The sequence below is a fragment of the Coccinella septempunctata genome, chromosome 5 (genome assembly GCF_907165205.1).
Source record: "Coccinella septempunctata chromosome 5, icCocSept1.1, whole genome shotgun sequence".
In the NCBI taxonomy this organism is placed as follows: domain Eukaryota; kingdom Metazoa; phylum Arthropoda; class Insecta; order Coleoptera; family Coccinellidae; genus Coccinella; species Coccinella septempunctata.
Window position 1 is genome coordinate 20,732,917 of NC_058193.1, and position 14,684 is coordinate 20,747,600.

General features: G+C 35.1%; 1 protein-coding gene across 3 annotated transcripts in view; it reads left to right on the forward strand.

The window, feature by feature from the left end:
• The window catches only part of LOC123313168 (multidrug resistance-associated protein 1-like), a 35,514-nt gene extending 21,038 nt beyond the window's left edge, over window positions 1-14,476 (forward strand). For 2 of the 3 annotated variants that reach the window (XM_044897915.1, XM_044897916.1), the window contains exons 9-14: window positions 1,653-2,363; window positions 2,799-3,164; window positions 4,377-4,597; window positions 4,650-5,063; window positions 7,545-7,852; window positions 13,746-14,476. In XM_044897915.1, coding sequence (XP_044753850.1) covers window positions 1,653-2,363; window positions 2,799-3,164; window positions 4,377-4,597; window positions 4,650-5,063; window positions 7,545-7,852; window positions 13,746-14,319 — 2,594 coding nt within the window. In that variant the 3' untranslated portion in view covers window positions 14,320-14,476. Of the gene's footprint in view, window positions 1-1,652; window positions 2,364-2,798; window positions 3,165-4,376; window positions 4,598-4,649; window positions 5,064-7,544; window positions 7,853-13,745 lie in introns of those variants that run through there. The other variant, XM_044897917.1, reaches the window with a different exon arrangement.
• Window positions 14,477-14,684: the final 208 nt, after the last annotated feature.

The following is a 14,684-nucleotide window of genomic DNA, read 5'->3' on the forward strand; positions in this document are numbered from 1 at the left end:
AAATCGTTAGAGTAGTCTATATGCTGCAAATCTGAATATTTCTTATTTTCATATACTTTTCTAGGTTATATCAATATATTCCAGTTCCGTGATTGAAAGTACAGAAATTTTTAAAGATCTTTTGTGACCAGCTATTAAGCTGGACTTTCAAGACTTACTAGGATGTCAATCATTTTTGAATGGACTATATATGGTTTTTCTTCATCATAGACCTAATATCAATCCATTCGATATAAGATCTATGTTCTCTATCAACATTTGTTTGCATTGCTGTCAAAGTTGTAAACAAATACATATTTCAAAATGATTAGTTATTCATCTTGTGGCTTTACTAAACACAAAAGAAACGGACGTTGGTAGGACATTTCACAGATGTGTTTTACTTACTCAATAATTTAAATATTTATAATATATTATAATACAGAAACAGGAGTTGGCCATATACAAGTACCTTTCCGATTTTTAATTTCAGGTCCTATGCTGACTTCTGACCCTTCTGTTATTCTATACTTAAAGCATCAACTATATATTTCAATCTAATTTTGCTTCAAAAAAAGGTCCCCTCAAGTAGGCTCTGGAATTTTGAAGATCGATATTCTGTGTTAGGATGTAATGCTTACGTCCTTACATAGCATTTTGTGTTTATGATATGCTAGCAATTTTCAGTTGAAAATTTTCATCTCGAAATTAATAATCTCGTTGAGTTGCTCACATATTTTCACTTCTCTAATAAAGCGGTGGTTTAAGCGATGAAGATATAGAAAAGAGGCGCAATTCAGTTCAGCGCCTGCTGATGATATATTGGATGAACAGGTCAAGCCTATGATTTTATGATAATCTTAAAGATTATACATCTATAAAATCTTCGATAGCTACGCCAATGCGAGATATGCCGTCTGTTCCAATATTCCTGAACAGTACTGTCAGTATTTCAGAGACGATGCCTATTGGCCCAGTTGTTCGAGTTCTATTGTTATTCGATTGCGGGCCAGTAAAACCAGCAATATCGGAACAGGCCCATAGTGACACTTGTACAGTACTCTTTTTTCTTTTTGTATTGTATCTCAGACCAGATTATGGTCTTAGTGGGCGAACCCTCATCTCGCCCGCAGTCCTTGATGAATGTTTAGTCATTCGATTATTGCGGGAAGTAGTTGAACTTGGGAGCCATGAACTGTTATAGGAGTCTGCAAAGAAAGTGAGGTTTGGTTCAGTCTTTGCGTGACAGGTGGCGTATCGTGATGAGATATCTCAAAACGGCGCCCCGAGATCGCTTAAGACTACCATCCTCCGTTCGGAAGATTCAGTGCTATACTGTACTGACGAGGGAAAATGATCCCGAAACCGGTCTACAGTTGCACTTGAATATTTCGACTTCTCTGGAACCTCCTATGTTAGGTCATGACTAACCCACATTATTGGAACGACAGTTCTTCCGGAATATGAACTTTTTTATTTCCGCTATCTTCAATTCACATAGTCTCCATAGTCTGAAGTAAATCCATATTTAGCATCTTGGGCTACCTGCCTTATTGGTAGGTATGTGATAAAGTCATAGTAAGTGATCGAACAGTGGTACTAGTCGACGTGTAAACCAAACTTATTTTTTATGTCTTCCTGAGTAGGTACTATTCAATGCTTTCCTCTTACAGTGTACCCTCTTACAATAAAAAATGGTGTGTTTGGATGGGGCGAAGAACCAACTCTTAGAAATATCAATATATCCTTGCCAAAATCATCTCTAACAGCTGTTGTGGGAACCGTAGGATCAGGAAAGAGCACTTTGCTCTCCTCGTTCCTTGGAGAAACTCATAGATATCGTGGTCAGGTCAATACCCTAGGACAGATAGCATACGTTCCACAACAAGCGTGGATACAAAATGCCACTTTAAGAAACAATATACTGTTTGGAAAACCCTTCGATCGTCTTAAATACCAAAGGGTGGTTAGTGCCTGTGCTTTGAAGAGTGATTTCGAGGCTCTTCCAGGAGGAGATAATACTGAAATAGGCGAGAAAGGTGTGAATCTATCTGGTGGACAGCGACAAAGAATAAGCCTAGCTAGAGCTGTCTACGCAGACGCTGATATATACTTCCTAGACGATCCTTTAAGTGCAGTTGATACCAGAGTTGGAAGACATATTTTCGAGAAGGTTATTGGACCCCGAGGCCTCCTCAGTACGAAGACTAGAGTCTTCGTAACACATGGAATCACGTATTTGCCACAAACTGATAAAGTTATCGTCATGAAAAATGGTGAGGTGTCGGAGTGTGGAACCTACCAACAACTTCTAGATAAAAAAGGAGATTTCTCAGATTTTCTGATGAACCACTTGAATGATGAGAGTGATGAATATTCTAAAGGTGAGTCTCGTTCAATGAATGCCACACCTTCAGAGGATCAGACCTCATAAAAAAAATAAATCCTGTCTGCTTATAACATCTGTTCCTAGTTAGTTATTGCGCCTCCCTTCCATATCGTGTATCAGTCAGTAAATCAATAATTGCTTTCCAAGCATCATTAGCATTAAGACTGGTCAGAGCTGAACTGAAAGCTTAATGATAAATATTTCTACATTTCTTTGCATGCAGCAATAATACATATATTGTTGTTATATTTCTCAAATTTTGCAAATTCTTCTAAATATTCCTACTTCAATTGAAATTTTTTTTATTATTTCTGTTGATAGAGAACCATATAAATTATTTCAATCTGTGTCTCAATCTTGAATTGTTGTGCAGTGTTTTCAGTATCAAGTAGATGGTTTCGATTATTTCTCAACATACCTTCATTTTCAGAGCAACTGTGTAGTCAAAAAACTGAAATTGGAGTGGATTCTATGCAAATGTCAGTGATGAGTTACGATAAACTACTTTTGTCGTCTCAAGATGATCTTTTAGACGATAGTCGACTTACCGATATCGAAAAACTAGAAACGGGAAGTGTGGGATGGGACGTCTATAAATATTACTTGAAAACAATTGGTTGGAAAATGATAACAGCAGCAATTTTTTCTAATTTCTTTATGCATCTATTGAACATAGGATGTAAGGTCTGGCTGAGTATTTGGTCTACTGATCAAACTATGGTGAACAATGGAACGAATGATCACAACAAGACACTTTTCTATTTAGGAATCTATAGTACTTTTGGATTTGGAAAATGTGAGTGAGATTTTAGACCATCGCCGTTGAGTTCATATTTCGAAATTTTGATTTATCTTTCAAGAATCGAATTATTTTTATTTAATATCAGAAAAAAGTCTGCTATTGATACAAGAGGCTCCGGCGCCATGGAACCTGAATTTGAAATTAGCTTCGAGAGTCAGTAGAGTCAGTTTATCAGAAAATTGGAGAAATTTTAGAAGAGAAGATCAAAAAGTCACAGAAATGGGCTTAACAGACTAATCAAGTGTGCAGTGTATTTGATTGATTGATCCAAAAAAGCTTCTATTTTTTCTTCAAGAATTATTGACATCTCTAGACAAAATAGATAGACCCGTTACGCATATACAGGGTGAGTCTATGACTCGTACGAATATTTTAACAGTAGATTCTAGAGGTCCAAAGAAACACTTTTTTGATAGCTTTTTTATCGAATCGGCTTGGTTTAAAAGATAGGCTGTTGAAAAACCATAAAGAAATTTTTTATGGTTCTATCTCTCCAACGTCTTCCAGTTTTCTTATTATGACCATTACGTACCATAAAAATACCAAAAATCCAAAGAACCCAACTCTTCAAACTAAGTTGGACGCTATCTGATGAATATTTGAACGTTTTGAAAAATAAAAGTATTTTTCATATTTTCTCGTATAAGGCGTGGTTTTCGAGTAATTTGATATTCAAGAATAAAAAATATTTGTAATATTCAGAAAATTGGGTACTTTGGATGAATGCGACTCTGTTTAAAAGATCCGCAGATGTGCAGTGTCATAGATTTTGCTTGTTATTCTGAAGGAAATTTTGTTTCTCCAGGTGTGGCATAGCTCTATGAAAATTAAAATGACTATATTTTTTATCAGGGTCGAATCTACAAAAATGTTATAAAGAAAAGGTGTTTCTTTTGACCTTAAAAATCTACTGTTAAAATAATTGTAAGAGTCATAGACTCACCCTGTATACACATAGTAGAAGATATTTTGATTTTTGTTGTTTATATGCTCTTGATTTAATCGAACAAATCGAGAAAGTTGTTGTATCAATTTTGAATGTTGCTGTGATTGTTCTGAATTTGAGTATTTTTTCAGTTCATTATCAGTGTTTTTATTTAAGCAGTTGTCAAGCTGCTTTCAAGTCCTGCTAAGATGTCAATAATTCTGAAAGCAAGCATAAATCTGGATGAGTAATTAGTATTTAAAGTACATTCACTGTTTTAGCCTTGATTGGTATTTTTGCCGTACTCGCACCTCAAATTGGAGGCGTATATGCCGCCATCAAATTACATCAAAGCCTTCTCCACCGCATCGTACATGCTCCAATGTCATTCTTCGATACCACGCCAACCGGAAGACTTTTATCCAGATTCGCTAAAGATATTGGAACAGTTGATTATAAATTGGCTATGTTCCTTTACGAAGGAATCAACAGTTTCTTTATTGTAAGTATTGAGTTTTTCCACATCCATATATCGATCAACTCGCTTGTTTCAGGTTATTGGAACTTTGATAGTCACAAGTTACACCGCGCCTGTCTTCATAGCTGTCGTTATACCTTTGGGTTTGGTTTATTATTTGATCCAGAAATTCTACATTGAAACATCTAGGCAGTTGAAACGTTTGGAAGCAATTTCCAGGTCACCTATATATTCTTTGTTCAACGAAAGTATTGCTGGAGCACCCGTGATAAGAGCCTTCAAAGTAGATAGAACTTTCACCAATGATTTCGAGAAAAAATGCGACTTTAACAATTCCTGCTATTATCTTAGCATGATTTCCAACAGGTGGATGTCCCTAAGATTAGAGATATTGGGGAATCTTATAGTCTTTTTCTCAGTCCTGTTTTCTGTTACAGTTAAACATTTGAATGCTGGACTACTTGGTTTATCCATAACATATGCCTTGGAGGTAAGATATTAGTGAGAGCCACATTAATCTTTTATTTTTCATACCTACTATATGGTATGATTGTAAATTATGCAATTGCCAATTGAATAGATACTCGAACTGACCATTCCCCATTCAAAACACCGAATCAGACAATCCTTTGTGTTTAAAGACAGGTTTATGATTTCCAACAATGGAATTGAAAAAGTAATATATGGAATCATAAAGGAAGTTAAAAACAATCCTACATTTCTTGAATTTGAAAAGGATAGTGCCTTTATGCGAGTCTTTGACTCGTACAAATATTTAAACAATATATTCTTGAGGTGAAAAGAAACACTTTTTTTACCATTTTTTCCGAATTGGCTCGGTTTGAATGAGGCAGGCTGTTGATTAATCAAATAAGCGAAAAACTATATTTCGAAATACTTCTCATTCGATGAAACCGTTTGTGGGATGGAACTAAAAATAAATTTTTTTATGGTTTTTCTACACCCTGTATCTTTTAAATCGAGCCGATTCAGAAAAAGTGGTAAAAAAAAAGTGAAACGAGAAAATATGAAGAATACTTTTATTTTACGAAACGCCCACATCCTGTAGCTTTTAAACCGAGCCGCTTCGGAAAAAATGGTTAAATAGGTATAAAGTGTTCCTTTTGATCTCAAAATCTACTGTTAGAATATTTGTACTAGTCAGAGACTCACCCTTCATAATGAATATTTGGACATTTTGTAAAATAAAAGTATTTTTCATATTGATGTTTTGAAATTTGAATAATTGGATACTTTGGCTGGATACAACTCTCTGTTCAAAAGATCCACAGATGTGTAGTGTCACAGATTTCGCTAGTTTTTCTGAAGGTAATTTTGTTCCTCCAGGGCTGGCATAGCTCATTATGAAAACTTAAATGTCTATATCTTTTTATTTATTTATTTAATACATAAGACTACAAATCATCATTAGAGTGATGTTCTAGTAGAATCATTAAATTTTGAATAAAATCAAATGAAATAAACAGGGCCGAATCTGAAAAAATGGTACGGTAGTTCGGATGTCTTGGGGACAGTCCTGTTGGGACAATTACTCCCCTTGCAGATTTCTTTGTTTCTTACCATTAACAAGTGAAGGGACAAACTTATAAGATTGTGAAGCGTCTTTTCGGTTAGTTTAACAATTAAATGAGAAGAAAGTTTAATGTCTGAAATTTAATATCATAAAAGTTTTGACGGCATGCAATTCCTGTCTGCATGCAACTTTCATGATGTTAACAATTAATTCCTGTTGAGTTTGCCGTGGACAGAGCGTTTGAATTGACAGGAAAAATTAACGAATTCAGGTGAGTAAAAGCGCGTTTTTCTATGACCCTTATACTTTCTAGTGTTCTGTACCTACATGTGTTTCACTTTGTGCATGTGTAATTTTTTTTCTGGATACGTGGAATATTAGATATGTCACGAAACAAGGTTATTTACAAATCAAACGGCAACACGGATCACATTCATTTATTTTGTTGTTTCATAGGGTGACTTAGGACAAAGCCCCTTTTGTTTTCCCTTGTTTTGTTTAGTTTTTTTTTTGAGTTGCAATATGTTTACTTTCGCTGTAATAGGGGTTCATCATTTGATTTGCTTACCGAATTTCAACTATATAATCACAAATTCTAATTTTTCAAAACTATACAACGTCACAAGTCACCTTTTTCATTTGAGAGTCGAGAAATCAATAGATTGTAACTTGTGTCCCAAGCCTTCCAAATCGGTGGGTGACTTGAGACAAGTATATTTATTTTTTGTCAAAATTTATATCCGAATTCTGCATCATGGTATACTCCTAATCAATAGTATGAGTCATTAAGCGTATCCGAACCTCTTTTTCATATAAAAATAGGTCACCGTTTTGGAAATATGACAAATATGAATTCAACAATCGTCCCAAGTCACCCGAATCTACGGTATAGGAAAAGAGTCAAAAGAAACACTTTTTTTTCTACTGTTGAAATATTTGTACGAGTCAAAGACTCGCGGTGGAAAAAATTAAAATTAAAATCAACATATACATAACTTCCTTTGCTATGAAATGAACAAATATAACGATTTAAATCACTTGGAGTACCAACGAAAATCCCCATTCCATCTGGGAAGAGTAGGAACTCGTTATTATACATATATCATGACCTATAAGCGACAAGAGACGTTGTCTTGTTGGTCGCACAAGTTTCTCGCAAATTGAGCATTCATTTCTTAGGTACATCTCTAAATTAATATAACCTACACCAACAAAGTCGGAAATTATTTTCTTTGGTTGAAAGGAAGACGAATAAGACAATTGCTAACACTAAAGAAAAAAGAATTCAACCCCCATGCAGATCGATTGAAGTCTAAACAACTCTACTGGTACCTATATTTGGTTCGCTTCATTTAAATCATCTTTAAGTTCCACTGAAAAAGCGCATTTGTGAATTAGATCTAGCGATGCCTTCATGTTGACACAATTTTTTTTCAGATCACCGAAACCTTGAATTATCTAGTACGAATAGCTTCTGAGGTTGAAACCAACATCGTGTCAGTTGAACGAATTAGAGAATATACCCAGGCCCCACAAGAGGCACCTTGGGATAATTCTGATGTTTACATTTCATCATCCTGGCCAGAAAAAGGTATCGTTGAATTCAGAAGTTTCGGTGTGAAATATAGGCCAGGGCTGGAGCTAGTATTGAGAAATATCAACTTCCAAACGAAGCAGAATGAGAAAATTGGAATTGTTGGAAGGACAGGGGCGGGAAAATCGAGCCTAACTTTGTCGCTTTTCAGGTGAGAATTTGTGCTGTATGTTTTTGATGGGACATAGGTTAATACCAATGTCCATAAAGTTTGCAAAAAAACAAACAACAAACAATTCTACCTAATGGTAAATAGGTATTTTTCCTTTTTGTCATCAACCACATTTTGAATTATAGACTATGTGAATGAACTAACGATTCGAGAACGAACAGGAATTTGTTATTGTTTCTCCTGAAAAATAACTATTATTCTCGAAATTTTCCCAAATGAGTAATAGGTTAATATTTGCATGCGCTTAATCCAATTTTCGATGCGCTTTTCCCATTATGATTGAGTCACCTCCGAGACATGTCAGTTAAATGTATGAAGCGCATTTCGAGATGCATTTTTTATCACCAGGAATACAAAATACCCAAGCGTGCAATTGAATCGACTCAAACCATACACAGTCATTAGAGGTTTATTTTTCGGTAAACGGTTTTTCGATTTTTATAAAACTTTCTTCACTCGAAAGGCAATTTTTCACTGAAATATTACCTAATAATAGAGAAAATCGGTTGAGTACCTACTTACGAGGATGTATTGATATCTAGTTAGCCTAGACCAGTTCCATAAATAAAAAAAATATTGCGTTACCATAACTCATTAGAAGTGGCAGTGTGAGGTCAAGAAGGTTAAGAGTTACACAATAAATTGAAAGAAAGAAGATGTCTACGAAGGCGTAGAAGGGCCACATAATATTTTAAAAATATTTTTCCTTAAATTCCGACTTTGAAGTCGAAATTTAGTTAAATTCCGAGTTCAAAGTGGGAATTTAACAAAATTCCGAGTTCAAAGTCGGAATTTACTAAATTCCGAACTTCTACAGGGTGTTCTACGACGACGTAGATTTGTTCCTGAATTACAGTTTGCTTTTCTACAAATATTCAAATTCTTATAATACAAGGTGTTCCCACATTAATGATGAATGAATAATTATGTACACAGGGTGTACTTTATTATTCGAGTTTTCTTCTATGAGTGGTCATACAATGATATGACAACCTTCTAAAGACATGAATATTTTTTTAGACACAACTGTTTTTAAGGTATATTTCGGATATTTTATGAAAAAATTTCCTTCTCATATGTACTCGTGAGGCTATCTCAATGGATAAGAAATCAGTACACCCCGAGGTACACCCGGTGTGCTTTAATGTTTCTTACATGAAGAGGTCATTACAACGGTGAGAAAACCTCATATAGGCAGCTCTATGATGAATTGGTTCATTTTCAAATATGCCGAGATATTCATGAGAAGATTCAGATTTAAAAAAAAGAAAACGTTGTTCTTTAATAAATATTGAACTTGATGTATTTTATTGGAGATAAGTGTCATTAGGTCCATGTTTTTGAATAATTATGAAATTATGGTCGTAGACAGGTAGAGGTAAGGTTGGGCACAACCTCCCCCCCCAGTACTGAAATAGTAACCATAAAATAACATTGAGCTCCCAGCCCCCCCCCCCTCTCTGCATATATGGAGAAATAATCTGTGTCGTTGTAGAACAACACCCTGTGCATCTAGCCTGAATCGGTTTCGAAGTAAATAAAATTCCTCGGAATTTAGTTAAATTCCGACTTTGAACTCGGAATTTAACTAAATTCCGACTTCAAATATTAAAAATATTTTTGAAATATTATGTGGCCCTTCTACGCCTTCGTACATGTCCACCGAAATTGTGAAAATCGAAGCCATCATCAAGTAGCTGTATTTAAAAGGGTTAAGAGGTAAGCAGATTTACGAAGATATGCTTAATAGCCTTGGTGATCAATGTCCTTCGTATGCGACCGTGAAAAATTGGACTGCAAGTCTCAAAAGAGGTAAATTTTCCATTGAAGATGATGACCGATCGGGAAGGGCAGTTTCTGTGTCAGTCCCCGAAAATATCGATGCAGTTCATGACATGATTTTATCAGACCGTCGAATTGGGCTAGGACGGATATCTGAAGCACAGAATAATTCATACGAACGCGTTCATCATATAGTTCACGTCAATTTGGACATGAGAAAAATTGCTGCAAAATGGATATCCAAATGTTTGGATGTTGACCAAAAGCGTGTTGACTTCTCAAATCGAATTGTTACTATAGATGAGACTTGGGTATACAGGGTTAATTTCTAGACATTTATTTATACGTCTCAAGAGTGCTTCGTGCGTTGCTCTTCTTATTTCATCGGGAGGAAGAGATCTGCAAAAGTGTTTAAAAACCAAATTGAGTTTCAAAACTATGAATCTAAAAATCTAAACAAACCTGAACTGACTCGTTCTATGCAGTCCTCTTTATCAGTCAGGGGAGTTGAGTAGACAATATTTTTTATCCTACCCCAAACATAATAGTCTAAAGGAGTTAAATCGAGAGAACGTGCTGGCCAAAGATGTGGACCATTGTTCGCCAACCATCGATCTTCAAATAGCCTGTAGAGGATATTTGACACATTGAGTGAATTGTGTGGAGGCGCGCCATCTTGTTGATACCATAAGTCATTATGGTTCTGTACTAGCGGCTCAATTATTTGAGTCAATATGTCAGAATATCTATCTCCTAAGGGAGAAAATTCTTTAAATAATGCAAACATGCGTAGTGTTCTATCTTACCAGTTAAAGTCCCATCATAAATGTGAACATCGAGAGTTGCATTATTTTTGATGGCGCAAAAAACATTGAAACTCCAGGTCTCTTGAAAGTTCCATTGTCTGAAGTGGTGGTTGTTCTCTTCATCCCAATAATGACTGTTATGCCTATTGAAAGAACCATTCTTTGTGAATTTAGATTCATCTGTCCAAATTATACAGTCCAAAAAGTTTTCATTCTCTTGAAATCGAATCATCATAGCTTCGCAAAACTCTGTTCTCCTGACGAAATCAGTTTCTTTCAAATGCTGTACCCTATTGAATTTATATGGGTGCATTTTATGTTTTTTTAATATTTTTCAAACACTCGATTGAGATAATTCCAGATCAATCTCGGCATCTTTGAGAGAATTTTGAGGATTCACACGAAAATATGCAAGAACAGTAATTTCGTTGTTCTCATCTTTTTTCTCTGTGTATAGTTTTCTTAACGAAAGATCCGACATTTTTCAAGTTTGTCATGGTTCTATTAATGGTATCTCTCGTTGGTCTGGGTCGGTCAGGAAATCTCTCAATGAACAGTCGAATCGTTCTCTCTACAACTTTATTACATTCTCCATGAAGTAGAATGAGATTTAAATAATCTTCATTGGTAAAATTAGGCATAGTGATCGATTTTTTAACTTAATACGAATTATCACCAAATTAATAGTAAACACAAAATGCTACTGAATAAAGAGGAATTTGTCAGATGTAATTAATGATATCTATCATTAAAAAAAAAGAATGTAAAACATGGTAAGTTTTTGCATATAGTTCATAAGGAATTATTTATTTATCACTGGAGAGAAAACCGATGGCCGATTAGTTGAAATAAAGAGGTTTCCGATACAAATTCGAATCAAAATTCGCCATCTATTTAGGAACAACCTGTAACTTTTTTCTCTTGCATATTAGGGTAGTAAAATCTAAAACATGGTTTAACTAACAGTTCCTGAAAATTTCATCTTTTTGGCGTGAAGGGAAAAGAAATAGCTGAAAATTCAAGACGAAAAACAGTTTTTTGTGAATAACTCAGAAAATATCCACTTTAGGGCAAGGGTGTGATGCATACACTCACATTATTTTTTAACGTAGATTCAATATCTGCCATAAAAAAATGGGGTTCTAATTTGAAAAAATTCATTTTCACGATTTTGTCATCCCTAACTTTGAAAGCGAATTTTTCACCCCCTGTATCATGAATCGCGATTTCGATTTTTAAAGTGGATACATCAATCTTACATCTTGAAAAATCCCAAAAATGAAAATTTTCCATCCAAAAACCTCGAAGTTATTCTTGTTTCAGCGGAGCTTTATTTTCGACTTTTTTTCGAATTTTCCCGCTCAGAGAGAATTTTCCAACCAAAACTGAAAAATGTTACATCAAAATAACTTGAAATTTTCTAAGGAATCTATTTCTGCAATAAAAAAATGGTGTTCTAATTTGAAAAACGGAAGTTGACGTCATTTCCGGAAAAACCGGAGGTGCTCATGCCTTGAAAATATTTTAGATTTCATCAGCATCGTGAAATACTTATAAGTGCTGAATTTCATGAAAATACGTTCAGTAGTTTCCCGTATAAATATGGGTGAGGTTCCTCGTGAAAGACCCTGCATTTCTACGATACAGAAGCAAAGCAACAATCGATGGAATGGCGACACTCTGGTTATCCATGCAAGACCTAAGAAGTTTCTTGTCCAAAATTCTGCTGGAAAAGTTCTTGCTTCAGTTTTATGGGATTGCCATGGAGTAATCATGATTGATTTTTTAGATAAGGGTGGAACAATAACCGTATTCGACATTACTCCACTCAACGGAAAAAATTAAAGAGAAAAGACGCGGAAAGCTATCCAAAGTTGTTTTGTTTTTGCAGGACAACACAAATTTCATGTTGCCATGTAAAAAATTCGAAACTCCGAAACGTTGCTATACATAATTATAATGTCGAAGTTCATTTTTTCAGTTCATTGTCAGGCAACAATTTTTTCTACTTGATCTGCTCCTGACAAATTAGTGCAATAATTTACGCAAGAGCAAATTGGTTATTTCAATTTTTTAATTGATTTTGTTCCAGAGATTGCGAGTGAGAACCCTAAAAAGCTTTAAAGAATACAGAATCCTCCCAGATTGAATTCCAATTGATATGTATAAGAGAACTTGTTTTCTCAGTGTCAACTAAAATTTTAATCCAGGCACTTCATCGTGAAGTGAAGAGAACAAAACAGGGGTGCCACCGGGTTCCATCTTGGGGCCTATTCTGTTCATACTCTACATAAACGACCTTCACGTGAATGTGGAGTCGGACAAAATCTGCAGTTATGCGAACGTCGCTGCAGTACTCTATAAGTCAAAGGACAACAACAAAGACAAACAAATCCTTAGGTGACGCCCAGAAGTGGTTTTCTGCGAACGTTCTCAAGATAAACATTGACAAGACCCAAAATTTGGTATTTTACTACCAAGCAACAGACTGTCGCTGTCACGGGTGTAACTTTCCATTCCTCCCTCGGCTGGAAAAAGTATATCGGGGTATTGTGCCATAGACTGTCGACAGCGATAGTCCTGATGATAAGAAGGAGGAAACAGATATCGAACATGGAAACTGAACAAACTTATTATTATTCAGCCTTTCACTGCCAGATGTTGTACGGGATCATGCTCTGGGGAGGGAGTAGTTCCATAGAAAAAGTTCTCTTGAAACAAAAGAGGGCTATTCGAACACTTTACGGGATGAAACCCACTTATAGCTGTCGCACTGTCGGAATATCTTCAAAAGGGAGAAAATACTAACTGTAGCATCATCGTTAATTGTCGCCTGCGTGAAATATGTTCATCAAAATCCCATAAATTCATGATAAATTCAGAATACCACAGCTACAACTTCCGTGAAAAACATAAATTAACTCTACCATATTCTAGAATAAATTAAACAGACACATCAGCAAGGTCCAAATTATATATGCATAAACTTCACAACAAACTAACTGATGACTTCAAACACACGAGCGAAAGAAATTTCAATAAAAATGTGAAAGAATTACTGTTGAACTGTTGGATAAAACGGTGTATAGTCTAGATAAGTTTATTAATTGTTCTTAGTCTGTACTCTTTGTTATGCATCTTAGTTGTTTTTAACTGCGATCAAATATATAGGTGTAATAGGTGTAAATTTTATATCTCCGAACATTTTATAGAGTGTACACACCTGATTCTATCTATGTATAATACATGTATAAAATAAATTATTAGTATTATTATCGTTTTAGGATTCTGGAAGCAGCTGAGGGAGAAATTTTAATAGATGGCGTCAATTTGGCCACTTTAGGACTCCAAACGCTGAGGTCACGAATTACGATAATACCACAAGATGCGGTGCTTTTTTCTGGTACATTGAGATTAAATCTAGATCCATACAATAAATACACGGATAGTGAAATCTGGCAGACGCTGGAGCATGCGCATCTGAAGTCTTTCATACAAACATTTCCGGATGGTTTGGAATGTTCAGTTTCCGAAGGCGGAGAAAACTTTTCTCTCGGACAAAAACAACTCATTTGTCTCGGGAGAGCCCTGCTCAGAAAAACCAAAGTGTTGATATTGGATGAAGCAACTGCAGCTGTCGATTTAGAAACCGATAACCTGATACAACGTACGATAAGGCATGAATTTAGCGAATGTACTGTTCTAACTATAGCTCATAGATTGAATACTATATTGGATTATGACAGAGTCATAGTATTGAATAAGGGAGCAATAGAAGAGTTTGATTCTCCTTCAAAGTTATTAAAAAATAGGGGCCTATTTTATAATATGTGCAAGGATGCTGGGATAACTCAGTGATCTAGAATGATCACTTGTATTACAAAGCCAAATGTGATATTTAGTTTTATTTTAAGTTTAACGGAACTTATCAATGTATGAATTTTATTGTTTTGTATCCAAACGTGAATTGTCTTTCTAGGTCAATTTTTTATTAAACTAATTTTATTTCTATTTATTTCATTGCTTATTTACAAATTTCCTCCTACGACTCGTTTTGCCTGATTTGCTCAAAATTCAAGACACAATAATATGATTGTAGAACAATTTCACATCAGCTATTCAGGAGTTGTGATTTCCTTCTTTAGCATTCCCTTTTTTACACATAAACTAGTTAATTCATTGTATTTTATAACTAGGCACTTTTACTTCAATAATTCATATTT